We start from the raw sequence: 22,741 nt of genomic DNA, 5'->3' as shown, positions 1-22,741 counted from the left end.
ATATTTTATTTTCTTCCTCTTTCAAATCAATATTAAGTTTACAATCACAATTTATATAAATCAAGATTTTGTACATGTATACGAAACAAACAAATATATCAATATCAATGAGATTACAAATTTTCAAAATTAATACAATGACTGCTTAATAATATTTCTCTTCCATAACAATGTGAAAGCAAAGAGGAAAAACATATCAATCGACAAAAAAACAGACTTTGTAAAAGGTGACTTTTTTTCCTGAACAGAATATAAATAATCTCTTTTGCACATAATTGTACAAGAAAATAAATAAATAAAGATTTTAAAGGTGAATTAGAAGAAGGTTATTAGCCTAGAAAACATCCCTACACACTCATAACCTTACCCCCGTACCCCCTCACCTCTCTCCCCAGACACTCACACATGCTCACTTCAAAACTCACCGCTACCCACAACTCCCCCCTTCCCTTCCGATTAAGGTGTACGCCATCTGCGTTCAGACGGAGGAAAGGATCGATATTATCGTTGCCGATAACTGATCCAACTTGGAGGTGCCTGACTGTAATGGGGTCGCACGGGCGTATTAACAACGGGAAGGCAATATATTCATTCCAGCCAACCCATTCTTAAATTCCTTATTTTCATATGGCTGATTGACAAAGTGTATGAATGTGATTGTCCATCTTACACTGATTCTATTTTTGGTAATTACAGAACTTCCTTTTCCCAAATATTAGCAACTTTGGAACTATATTTTGACTGGCGGAATGATAAGGGATGTTTTACTTTTTTTGGTGATGAATTTGATCCCTGAGGAGATGCCTTTATAAATGCTGATTTATTTGTAAAATGAGCCGGTCGAGGGACCCTTTTCTCGTCAGATATGGACTGTCAGATATATATCCCATCAACTGGTAGTAAAGATTCGAACCCCGAATTCTATCCTTATTTCATTTTTTTAAGTGCTATAATTTTAACACAAGAGTCCATGGGAAATGTTTTAAGCCCGTGAAACCATGATGGGAAGTCCGGGGTTCGATCCCCGGCCGCGGCACCTATGGCCGTGAGCAAGGCATTCAATCAACAATGCTCTTTTATCCTGCATTCAAATAAATGGAAATGCTATATACACATTCTTGGTAACTAGGTGTGCCCTTAAAAAAATACACGGATTTGCTGAAAGTTTAATTGCGTCATTCGCTGCCGAAACTTTGGCATTTTCACGGTTCGTCTCTGTAGCCTGTGTTTAATTTCTAACATAAATCCGTAATAATACACAATATATAGCCATTTCCATGAAAAAAATAACATATAATAATAATAATATAGGGTATTTATATTGCGCACATATCCACCTTGTTAGGTGCTCAAGGCGCTCCTATATTACCCGGCTAAGCTAGGCGTTCATAGCGCACACAGCTTCTTGAGGAATAACTTCCTACCGGTACCCATTTACCTCACCTGGGTTGAGTGCAGCACATTGTGGATCAGTTTCTTGCTGAAGGAAATTACGCCATGGCTGGGATTCGAACCCACGACCCTCTGTTTCAAAGTCCGAAGACTAATCCACTGGGCCACAACGCTCCACATACGTGTCCGTCATGAGGGAAATGCAGTTCTTCTAAGACTTTCCAGGTTTGTTCATGAAATGGAAATCCTGTTAAATATACAACTATTCAACGTTCATAGTCCGAACAAAATCATGGCATATAATACTTGACGAGTAGGGCCTATTTGGAACATGTTCTTGTGCTATTTTTGGATATCCAGATGGTAATTTCAAACATTTTGATACTAAATTTCTGGTATTTTACCATTACTAAAGAAGTATCTTCCAAACATATCCCCATCTTCAGCTGCTAATTTGGTCGAAGTTAAATCGTTATTCACCATTGCATTCATATGAACTACTAGGTCCAATTCTTGTAGAAGGCTTGTTACTTTGGTATAAACAATGCGAAATGAGTGTGTGTCTGAAAAGAAGTGTTACCAAATGTGTCCATAACCCTCGTCATAGTTAAAGGAGAATGAAACCCTTGAAACCAGCTGAATCCATATCAAAGAGAAAAATCAAAGGAACACATTGTTGAAAGTTTGAGGAAGATTGAATGAATAATAAGAAAGTTATGAGCATTTGAATATTGAGATCACTAGTGCCATGTAGATCCTCCCATCGGCAATGCGACCAAGATCTGTGATATCACACACGTACAACTCCCTCATTACTTTAGTACTTATTTCACTTATATTCTCACTTTTATAGAGTCTATCACAAGGTGAGGTGTTCTCTTTATCAGATGACAAGTACAGAGGTTTCACAACATTATATCATTGATGAATCGTTTGTCATATGATTAGAATGAGCAAAAAGAAATGTTTTGGGGTATATTTTCAGTGTCCAAATGGGAGAGTTGTACGTGTGTGACATCAGAGATCTTGGTCGCATTGCCAATGGGAGGATCTCCATAGCATTAGTGATCTCGACATTCAAATGCTCATAACTCTTTTATTGCTAGTCCTATTTTACTCAAACTTTTGTTGATCTTATTTTTTGATTTTTCTGCTTTCACAAAAGCTAACTTGCTCCAAGAGTTTCATTCTCCTTTAAATGGGTGTTGGCAAGGGTGGGAAGTTCGATACCATCCGGTGTTACCCAGTTACAGAATAGTTCTACTCTTTTGACCCACCTGCCAACAAAATTTTTACGTAATGATCTATATCTTTCACTTGTCGCCTCACTTTCTCTATCCGTTTATGCCCGAAGCAAACGGGACAGCGTCTACGCTATAATAGTGCCCTTCCTGATTTTTGCCGTTCAATTGATGTTTCTTTTTTTCGGAAATCCAGTCTTTTGCCAAACGTTTGGTGTCAGCAAATTATATGATTAATTCCATATAAGGTACGAGCAATTAAAAGTCTCTTGCTTTAATATATACCATTTCAGCTGCCGGCCTGCCAGTTCAATCCAATCCCGAATGTGACAACGGCCGATACCATCACTATGTGTTTAGTACCATCTTCAAGTCAAGGTGTATAAGAGCCAATTGCGCAGGATCTTCAAGGGGCCGTTACACTTGGGACTTTTAAACCAGCTTTTACCGACGTATGTATAATGAACTATGACAAGTTCTTATTTAATCACATTTCTTGATATGAAACATTTCATTCTCGATATCAACAATTGCATCTTGTTAACATGGACAACACAAAATATCAAGAAATCACTTTTTTGTATAAAAACGTTTAAGGTTGCTAACAAAACACACTTCTTGATGTTAAGATAAAGTAGTAACTGGCAAAACGGCTTGGCATACATAAGTCAGCATACGCTGGCTAAAACGCACAGGTGTATCGGCCCCCTAACTGCCCCTCAGTCCCATCAGTTGCCATTTTTGTCAGGAATATCACCACCGTAGACCAATTCAGTGTTCATGTTCATGAGTGTCAGCGTCTGTTCGGGTGATTTGGATAGTGATGAACTTGTCTTGTCGACTCCTGAACTCGATGTCTTCTTGGTATTCTTGACCTTGTAATCTCCCTGTCTGCTCTGGCTCACCAACCACCGGTCTCTCCTTCGCTTGACAGCATGCCGCACCTGAATGATAACCAAAATGAAGATCTTTGCTCAGATCGAATTTTATGGTTTTTATGATCAATTCAGTTTCAAATTTTGGGAGTGCACTCCCGACAAGCCTGACTTAGTTTTGATAAATTCTAACCATTTGCACTGCGATAATAATTAGAAGAAATGATTATTTCAAACTTTACAGAAGCTGATGGGAATAGAAATTATCAAGTGAACAATTCCCCAAGGAAAAAATGTTTAGCTGTCGTGCGTACAGTAATGCGTTACTTTGAAGAAATATATGAGTCTGCCTTCTTGTTCTTTAGCTATTCATCTGAATATAATTACATTCATCAACCACAAACTCTAAAATGAATATATAGCTCCATAACTGAAAGGTCAAGACCACCCTAGAAAGAATGTTTATTTGAATAAATAGAGAAAAATCAATCTAGCAGAACACTGAAAATTTCATCAAAATCGGATGTAAAATAAGACAATTATGGCATTTTAAAGTTTCGCTTAGTTTTTTTTGCAAACAGTGATATGCACAACTCAGTGACATGTAAATGAGACAGTCGATGATTTCACTCACTCACTATTTATTTTGTTTTTTATTGTTTAAATTATATAGTATTTCATTTTACATATGTGACAATAAGGACCAACTTGACTGAACCATATAGTATTAAACTATGCTAATTCCACATGTTCAGGAGGAATTAATCGTTGTTTCACTTGACAATGAGGAGAAATTTAGAATATTTCATATTTCATATGAAAAAATACAAAAGAAATAGTGAGTGGATGATCAACGTTTTGTTGGGGTGGACTTGTCCTTTAAAAGCTCGCCTAAATACTGGTATAACTGTAGGTGGTTACATAGTGATATCGGATAAACTACCATTTCCATTCCATATGAAATACCCAATCTTCCTGCCCATACCCCACCTGTATGAAGAGTGTCAATATTAAATTAGTTTCTGCCTAAACCTGAGATCTGCCTACCTCAGAATTCCTTATGAAGTGGACGAAGAATATGAAGACTCCTTGGAAGGAATTCGAGATGACGAAAATATATTGGAAGGCGACAGACGCCCTCTCGATGGCCAAGAAAGCAAAGACCCACGTCAAGCCCATGATGGGGAGGAGGACGAATATAGCCTTCACGCCGTGTCTGGTTGATAGGTTGAAATTTCGATTAAAAATGTTAGTTGTGGGCAGTCAAAGAGTAATGAAACCATGAAAAAAAGGTTAGCTTGTGTGAAAACATAAATATCAACGAATGTTTGCCAAAACTGAACAAAAATAAATAAATAAAAGTTATTTCAATGATGATATTACTATAAATGATCTGGTCATCGTCCCATTGGCAATGCGACCAACATGTGCCAAGACACATATAAACAACTCCCGATAACTTTTATGCAATGCAATGGTCACTTCTCTCATGTCTATCACGTCTATTCATAGATTGATACCTAGGAAGACATGTTATAGAGTTTTTGTATAATATCTGATGGAAAAATAGAGTGTATGATAACAAATAGATGTTTGGGGGTATATTTGAAACGTACAAAGAGAAAAATGTGATAACTGAGAGAAACGAACGTGTGTGTATATGTGGGTGTGTGCGAGAGAGAGAGAGAGAAGGGGGGGGGGGGGGTGGAGGGAAAATATTACTTCTCATTTAATGTCGGTTAAAGTGCAATCTACTAAATATTATTATTTTATTATTCAATGCATGGTAATTATATGATCTCCCCCCCAGAAAAAAAGAAGAAAAACAATCAAACTTATGAATGTTATGATCCCAAAAAACTGAGAAGTATCGCTAGTAATGATATTTCATCAGTGGACCTACCTTACTCGAGACTTGACGTCACTTTGTAATGTAGGACCGTCGGCCATTTTGGCTATCTGCCGTACGACCCGTACCATTACAAATAAATTAAAAAGGATGACAATTGCGATGGGCACCATAAGAAATAACAGACTGAGGTCATCGAGGCTCAGGAAGCACCTAATTAAAAACAAAGCATCAAACAAATAAATTGGTTATACAAATTTAGTAGGAAAGATGATATAATCAGTATATGTCAAGCGAGAAAAACAACAACAATCAGCTCTTTACAGTTCAGTTAAAGGGTTTTTTTTAACCAAAATTAACATGAGAAAAAAATTGTTTATTAAAAATGGCGAAACAATGGCTGCTGAAACATGATATTGGCAATTTAATTCATACAGGCGCTAAATTTAAGTGTGTATGTATTATTCCTTTGTCTTCAGATGAAAACTAGAGATGCTCGGCGGGTCGCGCGGCCGAGCACATGTATCCCCCGAACCCACCGCATCATCCGTCATTGCGATATACAGTGCGTCCCACAAAAAACGAAACCGAGATTTATCGATGATTTATCATAACTTAATCGCAAATACAATAAACAAATGACCTACCATTTTAAAGCTTACAATCTCTTCTTTCATCTGATATGACTTAGATTATTATTCATTCACGCATGAGTGAGCAAAAAGAATTTGAAAAGGGGATACCAAAAGTCACTTGGCGGGCCGTATCTGGGTTTTAAAAAGAAAACCACATTTTTTAAAAGTTCAATATCTGCTCTTTAATTTGATACCTCAATTAAAGAAAATGGTGAAGAAATGACAAAGTTCTCGTTATTTGAAATAAGGCTTGAATTTCAATAATTTCATAAAATGAAGAGGTTTTACAGGCTAGCGTTCAAACTCACTCGACACTCCGTTTTGTTAACGATCAGTCATGCATTAATTCTTTTGTTACCGTGCGATAGCTTCAGTGGGAAACCGGTGAAAACACGTTTTATTTAATGAAATTATGGAAATACAAGCATTGTTTCGAGGGATCATAACTTTTTTACTACTTGACCATTTTCTGCGATTTAGGTATCAAAGAAAAGAGAAGATATCGAACTTTTTAGTCATGTGATTTTCTTTTTGAAATTCAGATACCCCCCGCCAAATGAGTTTTTGGCATCCTTTCTTCGAATTGTTTTTGCTCAATCATGCGTGAATGAGGAATAATACCAGATGAAAGAGGAGATTCCAAGCTTTACATTGGTAGGTCATTTGTCTATTTTATTTATGATTAAGTTATGATAAATCATCGATAAATCTCGGTTTCGTTTTTTCTGGGACGCACTGTATAGAGCTTACACAGAAATTTGACAAATAAATATAATTATCATGGCGACAATGACCCTGCCCACAATTTGCCTGTGGGTACCAAATCTGACGACAATGATATGACGCAGCAGCGTGACTCTACAGAACCTATGTTATTGTCCAGTATCACCTGTTGAGGAATACAATTATAGAGTAATCTGGATATATTTGTAAACCTAACCCTAAGACCCCCACCAAAAATGATAGGCATCTTTGCTTCACCTTCTAATATTGGTTCTGTGTGCCAACTGTTATGACAAGCTGAAAAAAAACAGAAGTTAGAGGTTTTACCAAATTTTCCACAAAAATATGGTTATCATGGCAACCATGTCTGCACCCACTCCAAAATCATTTGGCGGCTTTGCTTTACCATAATGGACCTTCATGACAAATTTGAAGATAATTGGAGAAGGAATGCAGCCAGTAGAGCACTCACAAGGGCATCTCTGCTATTTCCACAAAAAAACTCTTGTTACCATGGCAACGATGTCTCCGTTCACATCAAAATCAATAGGCGGCTTTGCTTAACCATAATGGACCTTCATGCGACATTTGAAGATGATCGGAGAAGAAATACAGCTGGTAGAGCGCTCACAAGAACATCTCTGCTATTCCACAAAAACTCTTGTTACCATGGCAACGATGACTCCACCAACACCAAAATCGATAGGCGGCTTTGCTTTACCATAATGGACCATCATGCAACATTCGAAGATGATCGGAGAAGAAACGCAGCTTGTAGAGCGCTCACAGGGACATCTCTGCTATTTCCACCAAAACTCTTGTTACCATGGCAACGATGTCTCCGCCTACACCAAAATCAATGGGCGGCTTTGCTTTACCATAATGGACCTTCATGCCAAATTTGAAGATGATCGACGAAGAAATGCAGCTGATAGAGCGCTCACAAGGAAATCTCTGCGGCGACGGCGGACGCGGCGGTGCACAGTGGGCCGGGGCGAAACAAAAGTGCGCCAAAAGTCATTTTGGGCAATTTCAGATTTTTAATTTTTGTCATGCCCAGCTGAAAGACAACACTTTGAAGATTTCAGCAAAATATTTCATTCAGAAATTTGCATAAAGGTTGTTAATTTCCTACCTCAAATCGTAAAATGTGACATTTTGCGAAATGTCGCGTGGATGACAACCTAGTTGAAAAACAGGCCATTTCACAGGAGGTTTTTCATGTAGGAATCTGGAATGGCTCCCACATAATCCTGATATATTCTTTTTTCGTATGAAAGTGTTCAAAGTAGATAATAGACACCTTTCAGGAGGTTTATAGGATGATTATTCCTCGAAATAGGCTGAAAATCCATGTTTTTTGCATTTAAATAAAAAAAGTTTAGATTTCCGTGGATTTCCGTCTAAATTCTATAGGCATCATTTTTCCCGATGTCTAAGCTTTAAGTCGATACCAAATTTAGCTGCCCGTTTTTGCCCGTTTTCATATTAGAGCCGATTTTACTTGACACAACACCCCAAAAACCTGTTAAAAAACGGTCATTTTTTATACCGCGCAGTCGTCATAGCGCACCGTATGGGTGTACATTGCCGTTCGGTTTTGCACAGCGAGGACGATTCCCCTCCCATTCCATGAAAATGACATGAATTCCGGGCATAATGTAAACAAAATAAAGGTTGCTAACGCAAATAAGGGCTATACCCACAACTCTTCCAGATAGAAAACTTACTTGTAGAATAATTTCAGCCAAAAACCCTCATAGTGATACATTCGTGGTGTTATATACCCTGCGTTTTACACAAGCCAACACAGCTAGATAAAGCACGGTTAATATTTTTCAGATTTTAAAGTTTTTTTTTATAAATATAATTAATGATCATTTTGATGACATAAAATTATTTTCGGCATCTCATACACACTTTTTAGGCATGTGAGAAGCATAAACCAACATTCACTCTGGTCAATCTGAAAGTAGCACATAACACAAAGATTGTATACTACATGTTGTTTAGCGTAATTTGTCTTTTCACAGATAGGTTTTAAGAAGCCAATCAAATTTGGTATCAAGGTGACGTCACATCGGCTTTAAATTATGTCCAGTCGATTCTACGCCCAAATATACCCTAAATCAACATGTTAAAGTAAAAATATAATTCGGAATATAATTTTGGCGCACTTCCAATCACTTCTGGCCCACTGTGCGGTGGCGCGACGAAGCAACATCCATAGTATCCTCCGAACTCTGTTCGGGGGATACAATGATAACGTTGCCTACCGGAAATGGTGATCTTTGTACAAAGTCAGGTGGCGCCGAAGGGGAGGGGCGCTCGCCGTCTGATCTTTCAATTAATGAAAAAAAGCGAAAATAAAAAAGTAAAAGGGAATACAAAGTATCATATGAAATGGTGGGTCAATAAAGGCCACCGTACAGCTTACGACTCGACTGGTCTACGACTGGCTTGCGACCGAGTGAGTAGAGATAAATCGCAAGGTAGTCACAAGCCTCGACACCGCACACCTTGCGATCCGACTACCATGCTGTCTGCGACTCACGCATGCGCTTTTTGCTTTTTGCCAGTAATAACATTAATGACAGTAATGACAATAATATTTATTCTCAGATCACCCCAACGGGTATTGGAGAACATAACAACATTTGAAACATATTTACATTTGAATTTTAAACATATTTACAAAAAATATATACGAACAAAAAATACAAACAAGAAACCCACATATTTCACTGAAATATTATGATAACATAATAAGATATAAATAAATTATTTCTTGAATTACTAAATTTGAGAACTAACAGAAAAAAAGTAAAACATGATGCGTACAAAGGCACCAGCAGCAAACTAAATACAAAAACTAAACAGTTTATCAAAAATACATATGTGATATCTATATCTATATAGTAATCAAGATAAATTATTAAAAAACAAATAAAACGAAATAAATGAATACTTCTATTCTTGATTACTCTATCAGAAGCGAAGCATAATTATTTTACAAAATTTAGCCAGATTTAGAAGTGTTTTTAATTTAGCTGTGTTGAATAATTTTTCCATTTTGTAAGTGTTAGGCCTCTTTGTGAAGTAATTGTCTAAATATAATTTTCTCTCTGCTGAAAAAGCCGGACAAACAAACAAATAATGGTATCCATCGCCTACAAGTTGTGATTGACACAGATTGCAAATTCTATTATTTCTTTCAACATTTTCATACCTCCCTGTAACTATTGGTAGACGATGGTTTTCACAGCGGAATTTAGGAAAAACAATCATGTATTTTTCTAATTCAAGAGACTTTTTATAGATCCGATAATTAATACATTGAGGATTATCATACATTTTCGAGTACCAATTTTGAAAGAGGCAATCTTTTAAACGTTGATCATATCAACTGAGAAAATGCGCTTACTACTGCGTATGCGCGTTGTTTATCATATATGCGTCGTGCATCTCTGCTGTCTGATTGGCTGGACGTTGGATTTAGCTTGCGATACAGTCATAAGGATTCGACATGTCAAATCCTTACCATTTTCCTTGGGACTTGTCTCTGACCGATCTGCGACTCTCAAGCTGACAAGAGCTGTGACGTCACATTTCCTTTCACTCAGTCGCAACCCAGTCGTAGACCAGTCGGGTCGTACGGTGTGCGGTGGCCTTAAGTTTCCAATTGTTTATCCACGGACCCAAAATATTGCCCGCTCAGAAAAGTCAATGAGAAAATGCGTGGATATGTAGCGGGCAATAAGGCAGATCTGACATACCATGTATACGCGTTCTACTGAACCGAGCAGCGCTATACGTCATAATGCTAATCAAGATGACTACGGTGGATACTGCCTCCCCGGGCCAGGGACGCTCCATGTCAGTTAAGTCACAAGTTCAAAGGCCAAGTCTGCCCAACATGACAAAATAGATTCACATTCTTGAAGGGTAAACATCTATATTTTTACGATTTTTGCTGTAGATATCTGATTTGGATAAAGATTATATAATATTGACTGGCCTTGAGGGCAACAACAAATATATTGCCCGCAATAGAATCATATTAGCCCGAGTCTTTAGACGAGGTCAATATGGTTATTTTAAGGGCAATATATTCGATGTTTCCCGAAAGATGAGCCATTTTAATTATTATCCAAATCAAAAATCTAGAGCAAAATCGTGAAAATTAAGATATTTTACCGTTTAAGAATGTGATTTTATTGTTTTCATGTTGAGCAAATTGTGCCCCTAGGCTAAATCACTGTGACGTATTTGAAATGTCGCAGTATCCATTTGGGGGGCGTTTCATGACAGGACTTGTCGGACGTTTTATCCGACAAGTCTCGTTTTATCCGACATTTACCATAGTAACAGTACCTCTCAGCCAATAAACATCAGAGAAAGATGTCAGATCTGACAACTTGTCGGATGGAAATGTTGATGAAACACTCCCCTGGATTGAAATTATGACGTATGTATTGTGCTGCGCGGATCAATATGATGCGTATCTCTCTCTACACGTCATCAGAGGCCCGGATGTGAGACCAGGGAAATTACAAAGGTATATTTTGCGTCATCTCTGCATGCAAAGTCAGTACGCCCAGACAGACCGAGGAAAATACGAATAATATACATATCCCTCCCGATATTCATAAAATCTAGGGCAATACGGTTTTGTAAATGACCTGCTCAGATGTTTGATACGGGAAATAATAAAACAAAATATTGACTGGCTTTTCTTCGGGAACATAAACTATATTGCCCTTAAAATAACAATTTTGCCCTCGTCTAATGACTCGGGTCGATGGGATTCTATTGCGGGCAATGGAGTTGATGTTCCCCTCAGGCCAGTCAATATTATAAAAATGTCTTACATGTACTGTATATCATGTAAAACTATTTAACTATATAAAGCCCTGTTATTAACTGAGAAAAAGTGATGTCACCTTCAGATCACCTGCCCCCCCCCCCAACCCGTCATAAAATACGCTGGCGCCTCCCCTGTACAAAGTCAATGAAAATTTCAGAATCCAGGAGGCAACGGGTCAAGAAAAATCCCAACATGCCCTATAATTTATATATATATATAACGCTGTTCGCGTATAACGGCTCAAAGCGCTTTACAGCACATTATCATACCCCGGTCATTTGCTTCATTTAAATCCCGCACGAAAAGTGCACAATTTCTACTCCCTGGGGAGCATTCCTTGCATTCATCACATCCTCAAATGCAAACAACCAATAACTTTCGCATCCTACCGAGTACCCATTTAGCCCCTGGGTGGAGAGTGGCAAGGTGTGGATTGACGCCTTGCCAAAGGACGCTGTAGACCGCGGTGGGATTCTGTTTACAAGGCGAGAGTCAGAACAACAACACCACGGCTCTTCTATAACATGCCCAAGGATCCAACATTGCTATAAAGCTTAACTTGTACTCACGCATTTTGATTTCCCAGCTCTCCAGTCTGGACTGATAGTAGCACAATCAAAAAGACAACTGGAACTCCTGTATGCAAAAGTAATATTGATAAAGATGATGATAATGGTTTATATAGCGCCTTTCCATGAGATAAAAAGTGCAATGCAACAATCATAAAAACTGAAACACAAATAATAATAATAGTAATAACAACAATAATGATAATAATAATAGTAAAAATAGTAATAGTAATACTACTACTACTACTACTAATAATGATATAATGATAATAATAATTTCAGTTCCGAAAACTGTTCTCCCAGCGGGCCCTGCTATTATTATTATTATTACCCCGGTTAAAAAACTAGGAAATATACAAGTAAGAAACTGCAAAATTATCAAACTGTTAAATCAAGGTAACTTTATTTTGCTACATAGACATTTCTTCATTTCGCTGTTGTACTTATGAAAATGAATATTTTATTGAAATTATTGTTTTGATGAGACATAAAGCTGCATTAAATGAAACAAAAAAAGTTCCGCGGAGGAACGTTACAAAATTTCATATACCGATAAAAATAAGGACATCAGTAATTATCATAGATTTTTTGTTTCATTTTTCTTATGTTAAACATGTTAAAAGAGACTTTGCTCACCCCATCCGCATGCCATATAGTGCTTGATTTTGCGTCGTTCGGCGTTCCATACAACAAACGTAAGCAGGTAAAGATGAATGCCTTCAATTGCCATCCAAGCAAACATGGTTAAAAGTAGATAATAGATCAAAGATCCAACAACAGTACAAGATATCTGAGGAGTAAAGTAATTTGAAAAAAATGTTATGGCCCGTAATCTGAACTGTAGGGTTTAAATCAAACCCTGGTTTAAGGTTTTACATGTTTGATTTATTAAATCTTATGACACTCAAATCACTGTGTCAGAGACTGAAATATTTTTTTCATTATGAAATTAAAAAAAGTAAAAATAAGACATATTTTAGGGTCTACAATGAAAACAAAACTTTTGAGGTTCTGGCTCCCTATAGTTTTAGCACAGAGTTAGACCATGGTCCAAGTTAAACCCGACTTCAGAATTCGGGCCATAATATTCTCAATGACATACGGTAAAAGGAAAGAGCACCACGAGGAAAGGTTTCATGTAAAAATAGCAAAGACAATAATAAGTAATATAAATATGAAGGTTTGAGGGAAATCCGTCGAGGATTTAAGAAAAAAATATTAAAATATTAATTTGTTGCTTTGTGACGTCTTATGAGAGCAGCTTTCTCATATATCGTGTCGTTAAAAAATAAATGAAATTACATTCTATAGAAAACGTAAAATGTTTTTTTTTTTGTTTAAAGTAGGTCAATGGACAAACTGTTTTACAACTGCTCGAGAAAAAAGTAAAATGTTAGTCCTCATGAATCATTAAAAAGAATAGTGAAGTCACAAGTTAAAAACTTGAAATTTAGTTAACTTTGAATTCTTATTTTGTTTAATTTTTGTTAAACCTTCATCAATATGTTTTTTTTCCTGGTATTTCCACAACAAAGTTTTCGTTAGGGGAATTTTCCCTTTAATAAGAGAGAAAAGCAACAAGATTTTCACAGTATTAGTTACAGAGTACAGAATTTCCACAAATTGTGAGCGTTTATTTGAACGTTAGAATTCAAATTTAAACTCTTATTTATGCATTTCCACATAAAAAACAACGCAAAATACTACATAGAATGCCTATACATTAATTGCAATAACATAGCTGAGAGTAAATAAAAGCAATGTACAAAAATACATTATTGTTATATTTTATTAAACATTTGTAACACTCAATACAATAGAAGAAAATGTTATATTAGTTTTGCTTCTGCCCTACTTGAAACACCCAGAAGTCAAACAGCTTAAGATAACAAAAAATTAACGATAGTCTATGACTTCCAGGAGAGTACGGCAATTATTACAAACTTACCGATGGAAACTGGACGAAATTTAGACACAAGAATGCAATCTCAGTTCCCCCGACAGCTAGGGCTAGGTTCCCATGAATCAGGATCAAATCACTGTGCAGTCTGCAGATATAAAATTAGGGGACTAAAAATGAGGATCGAAAACCGATATACTTGAATCAGACAAGAACTTGCTTGTATAGGACTGTTACGAACCCCCACACACGCACTTTACTCATCCACCCCCTAACATATACACGCGCGCACATACACGCCCACCACATCCAATCACACACCACACACACACACACACACACACACGCATCCCCTACGAAGTATGGCTCAAACACACACACACACCGACCCACCCTCACGCATACTCGTCCGCGAAAGTATATACAAGATGATTCAAGAGTTATATATGGACGTTTGTAATTTTGGTTTTCTGAGTAACATTAAAACTCTTTGATACATTTTCGTCAAACCCTCACCAATATGTTTCTCTGTTTGTCAATTTTTTCGTTTTTTTTTTTTTTGATCGTTGATAAAGCATCTCCTCGAACACATACTTTAATGATATCTAATTTACATTTTCCCCATTTACTTTCATTGTAAATTTCATCCCCTCAACAACGTTTTTTGTGTAGGCCTATAGGTTTTGTTGTGTTTTGAATCCTATATCTTACTTTAGAATGGCGTAGCCGAAACAGGTGAAAAAGCAGGCCACGATTGATAAGCTGCACCCGACCCAGGAGATGACCCCCATGGCAAATTCATGACCAGGAGGCACCTGTGATGAATACAATAAATACACAGTAAGGTTATAATTTTGTCCATCTTGACATGAAATAGAAATAATATTCAACATTTATATCGTATACATATACTAATCTCCGAGAAAGGTTTAATAGCGGGGAATTATTCATCCAAGGTTGGACCGGCATTTTTTTTCTGAGTGACTGTTAGCGTTAATAGCTCCGAATAAATATCCATATTGCATTTCAAAGTTGAGGTCTGAGATTAAACTCAAAGCAAATCCCCATGATTTGATTTCTACGATTTGTTTTTGAGATAATTGAACGTTAAAGGGATGGTCTAGGCTAAAAATATTTATATCTTAATACATAGAGTAGAATTCACCGAACAAAATGCCGAAAATTTCATCAAAATCAGATAACAAATAATAAAGTTATTAAAGTTTAAAGTTTAGCAATATTTTGCGAAAACAGTCGTCATGAATATTCATTAGGTGGGCTGATGATGTCACATCTCCACTTTCCGTTTTCTTATGTTATTACATAAAATCATAATTTTTTCTTTATTTCATACTTGGGGGAATAATATGTCTCCCTTATAATGAAATAAGTTGCAACAATAAATATCTAATGCACTAAATCAGTTGTCGATCCAATTTTTATAGTTCTTGGAGGAACAAATTTGAATAAACCTAATTTCATATAATAAAATACAAAAGAACAAGTGGAGATGTGAAATCATCAGCCCACCTAATGAATATTCATGACGACTGTTTTCACAAAATATTGCTAAACTTAAAAATTCAATAATTTAGTTATTTGTTATCCGATTTTGATGAAATTTTCGGCATTTTGCTCAGTGAATTCTACTCTATTTATTAAGTTATACATACTTTCAGCCCGGACCATCCCTTTAAACTTTTTATTAATCTTCTTACTTGAGTACTAGACACGTTCAGCAGTACAGCGAAGCTAGTCAGGTGATCACAGAGGCACGTGACCATTTTGCCACCATCCGTGTCCGTGATCCCATCGAATGTGCACCCCAAAGAGGACCAGTTGCTAAACAGATGAGGAAACAATTTCGAATATTGTTATTTAAATGAATTTGCCCACTTACATAATAGATTTCACTTTAGGTCGATAGATAGATATGGCAAACAAAAATCATTCAGAGATGAAGAGTCTCATTGGCATTGGGGTCGTGCCATAAAAAGTATATACAAAGTAAAAGTCACACGATCTTGATTACCACAGAGCAATTTGATTTAAAAATTCAAAGAATATTGATCGAATTACAGTTTCACATCATCATACTTAAACTTAGTTAAGTCACTTATATATATTGAATTGATTTTTTTCTTCAAATATTACAGGCTACTGGAAACAGTCGCCATGCATGTATTAAAAGAAATACTAATTAAAATAATTTGTAAGTGATAATTATTCGGAACAGATCAAAGATCAAAACCTACCTAGTATTGTACTCCCAGTACGAACAAAGAGTGTTATTATCCATCAATTCCTCCTGTTGAACACATAAAATGAGAAATATCGGTAATATCTATCATCAAATAGGACATTTTGACATTATATAATGCTCGGTCTCTTTGTGTTCATCCCATTTTAGTGGAGATGTGTTTCATTTGAAAGTGAAGACCCTTTTTTTTTAATTGCTTGTTGAATTTTTTCGTGATATGGCTTATCAAAATTATGGTAAAAAATGCCATCCCCTATTGGAAATTCCTGGGTCCGCCCCTGCCCAGAAATAGTAATGAGAAACGGACATGTGTATAGTTTCATTGTGTTCCGTGTAGGTAATTAATTGGTATTAATGTGAGATTTGACTGAAGCTAACTTTAGCTTCCATTTTCGAACGATTTTGATTTTATAAAACATTTCAAATTTTGTTCTTAATCATTTTCAATCGATATCATCTACTTTATAATATATAATTTTTACCATATTTATATTCATTCATCATTGATGTATTCAAGTGTTAACACTGTAACCATTGTTATCATTATTACGTAAATATCCTTTCTTTCTTTCGTTATTTATCTATTTATTTATTCATCTTATTTATTTATTCATTTATTTCATTAATCTATTTATTTGTTTTTATGTTTTATTTTATTTTTATTTTTTTGTTGGGGGGCATAGGCCTGCCTCAAATGTGAGTGTCATTATCATATTATATCAACATCATTATCTGGGGGGAATGGGGGTATTTCATAGGCCTACCTCTCCTTTCGTTATTGGAAACGTGAGTGTTATGTTTTTGCTGAAAGACGGTACTTTTCTCTCTGATATCAAACCAACTCCAAGGAGAGGAGATGCAACAGCGATCCTGGGTTAGAGGGGTTGATTAAGAAAATTGGGGAGAAAGAGAGAGGGGAGAAAGAGAGAGAGAGAAAGAGGGAGGGTGAAGATTGAGATGGGTAGGGAAGAGGGGATGAATGGGATGGGAGTAAAAAAAATTAAAGAGTGAATTTAAATAACATGATATTGTGTCTTACTCAATACAAATTCATGACAAAAAAACAAAACAAAAAACAACTATGATGTACAGAGGTGCAAAGGGCGAGTTGTGGGGAAAGGATTGGAGTAAATTGGAACGAAAGATGGGCTAAAATCTGATGAAAATGTGAAGAAAATACATTTAGAGAGGAGAAGGCTGGTTTAAGGGTAAGTATTTAGGAAAGGTGAAAAAAAAATCTCATTGAGATTCTCTTGCAACGAAATCGCTGAATCACATCGCTCTGGTCGAGGGATATAATTTATATATCCAACGATAACGAGTGATATTCAGATGACTATTTGCTTTTAAATTCACATTTGACGATTTATTTTCTACACAAAATTCATTATTTTACAAAGATATTTCCTTTAAAAAAAAGAAATTACATTATCTTATGAAGTGTTGTTACTGTGTTAATATGTAGAATTATGATAACACCTATACGGCTTCATATCCAACTAAATTTGCAAAGTGCTTAAATTCGATAAAACATTAGATGACACTGCCATCGCAGAGAAATGGAGAGAAAAGCGATGTGGTCTCATAAAAAAACAATGGTAATGTATACTATAAATAAAATCCGTCTAGTGGATAAGAATTAAGCCATAATCATGATAATTACTTTGTTTCGTCATATTTTTCGCAGGATGATCTGGCCACAGCCTCCGCTCCATGGGGAAGGTTGATACGGTAGGAAGCAGAAGAACCCACTTCCCGGAGGACCTCACACGGGATATGCACGCCATCCAGCACCAGGTCTAGGGCGCCCTCACAAACAGAAGATTCTGTCGCAATCGCCGAAGATCCTGCCTGACCCGTTGATGTAACTTCCAACGCTATGTGACGATTCAACCAAAGTAGAAGGTATGAAGAAGGCAAGTATTGTAATTATATTTTTACAGCACTTTTATATCCAAACATATTATTTCTGCTTCATCACTTCTAAAAAAAGGGCGCTTACAATGCTAGGCCGTCCTCAGCTTCTGCACACTACTGGGTTGCGCTAGGTGGGAGGGCGTAGTGTCAGAGTATGAAAATGACCTTTTGCCAAAGGGTGCCAGTGTCCTAGTGTACAAGACACATGACCCCGGCTCTGATCAAACGGCGAGAGTCATGATCACCCTTTTATCGAAACATCACTTCTAAAGATTTAGTCTGTGTGTCTATGATCATTGAAATATAGAATGGGTTGCAATTTCAGGTATTTAGGGAAGGGGAGGGGGGTTCCCATATACCATACATGTAGTTACCCTATTCAAATGTTCGTCCAGAAATAATAAGAAGAAACCCATTTATATCTGCAATACAATTAATGTCGCCGTCTTGAAGAAAGTGTTGCGTTGAAAGCAGCAGGAGAAAAAAAAAACACACACACCCTCACGTAACAACCGGATACGCCCTTCCGATCGGTTTAAAATGTAGTTGCGTATATGATTTTAAATCTATCTGCAATCCGATATAAACCCACCTGCATGGTTAGTTGAAACTCCAAACGACTGCGATCCATCATTCACGATTAGACTCGCTGCGTCATTCATCAGACCTTCCAGCTCCCTCTCCGCGTCCTCAGGGGTATACGTAAGATTGATCTGGCGGGAAATGGATCAATTATAATTTTTGAGAGAAAAAAACATCAACATTTGTCTAATAGTAAAAATATAAGTTTATCTTCAATTGCTAGATTCAATTAGACAGGATGTCTATAGCTTCAAAGTGGGTTGAACCAACTCGTCATCACCGTCAAATTCATTGTCGCATTCAAGTTAAGTTACTGATGTTCATAAAATACTACACCCTTGCTCAAAGCTAAGCAGGAAATTATTATACGATTTTTTTTTCAAATGGTCAATTGTTAAATTGTGTGTAACTATATATCGGTACATGGTAAACTATTTAAACAAGAATTTAATCAATTTTAAATATGAAGCATATTATCTTGCCTTACAATCCCCTGTTAGTATAGCCTGTGGATGTACTTGTCCTTGAGCGGTCCGCACAAGTATCAAACTCGCGTTCAAGGGTCTGCTCTAGGTAACACGAACATCGTGTGAGATTTCCTTAAGAAGTTGTTCTGCCTTTCAAGTACGACCCTTGAAGCGACTAAGTGTTTGTTGTTGCTTAAAGTGAATCCTCAATTTATTTTTATATTAAACATATAGGTATAGCAAGAATAAGAAAAGCGCTTGACGTCATAATTCACTACTCGAGGAGATGTCTGCGCTGCCCCCTTGTCAGCAACCAGGAGCACATTAATGTGCCAAAAAAAAAAACGTTCTCGAAATAATCGATAATTAACTTGCTTGTGAACCACTTTATTTTCCTCAAATGATCTGTGCCCCATGCTTTTTGCAAATGAAATGCGCATATAGCTTACGCCTTCAAGATGGATATTTAACATCGATGACTTTTCAATTTTATAATTGATCGGATCAATTGCAACCCTTGGTATAAGACAAATGATATCGCTTACCTGCTTTGCACACGAATCCAATAAGAGTTGATTGGTCCGGTCCGCGAAAAGCACATTAATGGCGTCAGAAGAAATCTATACAATTGTGGAATAGGGATGATAGCAAGAGAAAAGATGAAGAAACAATATCGCGTTTTTTGTCCACGACGCACATCGGATTCAAGAACATAGAAAACTCATTCTCAAATTTCTTCCATGACAACGAACAACCGAGAAGTCAATCTAAACAGTAGTTTCGTCCTGAACAAACGACATATTTGAAAATTTTCGCCAGCTCCGAAACTGCTTTTCCGTTTCACCAATTTTCGACAAAGACCTCCAAGCTGTTTTTCTTGTTATAATTATGGTTTTCTTAAATCCGTCGCGCGTCGCGGATCGGAATGCCCTTATCATTACCGATAGTGCAATATATGAATATTGACCAGCTATTTAGCTTTGAATTGAGTTAGAAATATCTTATTGCTTATTAATTATAGTACACATGGTGGCCGATTGTTCGAAAAAAAAATCCATAGTTTGAATAGTATAAGTTTAAATATATCCAAAACGTGATCTTCAAAATAAAGTTTTGGGTGAAAACTTCTTGATGTAATTGCAGTGGCGTAATAAGCCCACAATGTTGAGGGACCAAGCATGGTTTATGGAACAACATTTCGAAAAAGTAAACAAAAATCTTACCCAAATAACATGCTGAATACGAAAAGCGAATTTTGTGATAGATTTTGGCATTGAAATCCATATTTCATCTTTTTCTTTTCCTCTTTTTCCTTCTTTTTATTTGTTATTCTTTAATTTGATTTATTAATATTTTTTTCTTATTCTTCCTTTCTTTTTCTTTTTTTTTTTTTCTAATTATTGTTATTATTACTATCATCATTATTATTAATATTAGTATTACTATTATTATCACAATTGTTGTTGTTGTTTTTATTATCATTATTAATATTATTGTCATCATTATATACTCACATTGAGGAACGACTTCGCATTGTCTCCGGTGGCGTATTTCAGCGGATTGCGTTTGAGAACACTGGTGAAATAATCAAAAGCGAAGACGAGCTCGTCGATGGATCCAAGCTCCTCACGATCGCCGAGGTAGTCGGTGAAATCAGACATGGCTTGCTCGGCCTCCCCGAAAGTCTTGAAATCTCCTGATGAAAGTCGAGCCGACTGATGAATGAGATCGTCACCGACATGGTAGTGATGAGAATTGGAGGAAAAGGTCAGTTTGAGAGACAAAAAAAAAATCAGTTAGGGGGACAAAAAAAAGAGGTGAATGTCGGTGAAGGAAAGGTGCGTGAAAGCATGCCAAGCAATGTTATATTTGTTTTGTCTTTTATTACATAATTCATTTGCAATTGTTGCATTCTACGCTCAGATCACTAGCTTTGAATTTGTAGACAGATTGAACGGCTACAGATTATGTGTTTTGCCTGACAAAGACATTCATATTTTTCTCTTTATGATGCGATAGGCCTACCAAACATTTACATAAGACACTAAATTGTTTTTTTACATTGAAAATATAAATGCACAATAAAAAAGATAATTTTACAATTGCGTCATTTCCATGTTGGTCGAAAACAAAGTCGTGACGCAATGAACATAGGGAGGTTCAACACAAAACGAAAGAATGACAGACTGTGGCAGGCATGCTCAATAGAATTAACAAGTTAATCAGTACAGAGCGTCAGAGTCCATAATTGCATTGGTAACGAAATAACGTTCTTTTTACATTCAAATTCAAATTTCTGAACGAAATTTCAAATGGTTTGAATACTTTGAAACAAACTTACAAGAGAAGCACGTTTTTGTTCCTCAGACATCATGGTTGCATTGATTGTGGTTGTCATGGTGGTGCCAATAGTAGTAGGTTGGTCTGAGAAATAGAAAAAAAAAGACATGGAGAGTGAGAGACAAAGAAATAACAAAAGAAAGAGAGGGTGATAGGAAGAGACAAAATAGGAAAATCATAGTACATTTATTGCAATTATCTGGATGGCAAAATTCGTCGGCGGTCATCCGAACCGTCGTATCAGTCAATTTTAATAATAAAAAAAAAAAAAATCGATTTTGAGATTTTTTCATGAAATGAAAGTACAACTGTATTCATAACTAAATTTCTAGGCAGCAATTTATTTTAGTTTCTGAGATAAAATGCGCAAATCCCATTGGAAACGTGTACTGTAACAGAGCGATACGACGTTTTGACTGACCGCGATTTCAATGCGCGCAGTCAGCCAAACCGTCGTATCGGCACTGGGATCTGCATTGAATTTGCACGTGGAAATTAAGCGATACGACGTTTTGACTGACCGCGCGCATTGAAATCGCGGTCAGGGTTGTTGTAATCCCTATGGCGTTTTGAACAGGGAAGATCTAAACCGCTCGAACAGAAATTACAAGCATCAAGCTCTTTTGCGATATTTTCTCGGATTCTTAGTTTTGTGTACAAATAAATATACCAATGTCAAGCAATTGTCTTGGTCTTTCCAACCATGTATTTTTCTAGCAATGAATATGTTGTAAGGCTGGGAAACTAAGTGTGACATTTATAGTAAACTTTGAAGTCGATTTTCTCTTAAATGGGTTTGCACCGTCGTATGTGTGATACGACGAACTGTCAGAAGTGAATACTAAATCTGAGAACACAGCTTTATAAGGCACGATACCAAAATTTAATGGTGTGTCTTCCGCGCAGGTAACCGCGTTTTCCCGGCAAGCCCGCGAGGCACAATGAGCGTCCTCTCATCGCTGACCTACCCACTACACACTGTGCTGCAGGAGAAATTCGGTAAAGACCATGCGAATGTATTTTAAGTTCACTTTTTATGTGAGACAAATGAATATATGAATATAAGAACAGCCAAATTCCATGATCGTTCATTTTGGGTATGGGAGAAAAACAGTAAGATTTGG

General features: G+C 36.6%; 1 protein-coding gene across 1 annotated transcript in view; it reads right to left on the bottom strand.

The window, feature by feature from the left end:
* Positions 1-2,542: 2,542 nt before the first annotated feature.
* Positions 2,543-22,741, bottom strand: part of LOC129283398 (uncharacterized) — a 30,306-nt gene continuing 10,107 nt past the window's right edge. Inside the window, exons 4-18 of the mRNA XM_054919233.2 lie at positions 21,619-21,701; positions 20,792-20,992; positions 19,823-19,897; positions 18,821-18,941; positions 17,975-18,188; positions 17,076-17,181; positions 16,307-16,359; positions 15,770-15,893; positions 14,763-14,866; positions 14,100-14,199; positions 12,788-12,941; positions 12,152-12,218; positions 5,412-5,570; positions 4,556-4,724; positions 2,543-3,577 (exon numbers count right to left, since the gene is read on the bottom strand). Coding sequence (XP_054775208.2) covers positions 3,362-3,577; positions 4,556-4,724; positions 5,412-5,570; positions 12,152-12,218; positions 12,788-12,941; positions 14,100-14,199; positions 14,763-14,866; positions 15,770-15,893; positions 16,307-16,359; positions 17,076-17,181; positions 17,975-18,188; positions 18,821-18,941; positions 19,823-19,897; positions 20,792-20,992; positions 21,619-21,701 — 1,946 coding nt within the window. The 3' untranslated portion in view covers positions 2,543-3,361. The remainder of the gene's footprint in view (positions 3,578-4,555; positions 4,725-5,411; positions 5,571-12,151; positions 12,219-12,787; positions 12,942-14,099; positions 14,200-14,762; positions 14,867-15,769; positions 15,894-16,306; positions 16,360-17,075; positions 17,182-17,974; positions 18,189-18,820; positions 18,942-19,822; positions 19,898-20,791; positions 20,993-21,618; positions 21,702-22,741) is intronic.

Source organism: Lytechinus pictus, unplaced genomic scaffold (genome assembly GCF_037042905.1).
Source record: "Lytechinus pictus isolate F3 Inbred unplaced genomic scaffold, Lp3.0 scaffold_20, whole genome shotgun sequence".
NCBI classification, from domain to species: Eukaryota; Metazoa; Echinodermata; class Echinoidea; order Temnopleuroida; family Toxopneustidae; genus Lytechinus; species Lytechinus pictus.
This window is presented reverse-complemented; position numbering and strand designations above follow the sequence as displayed.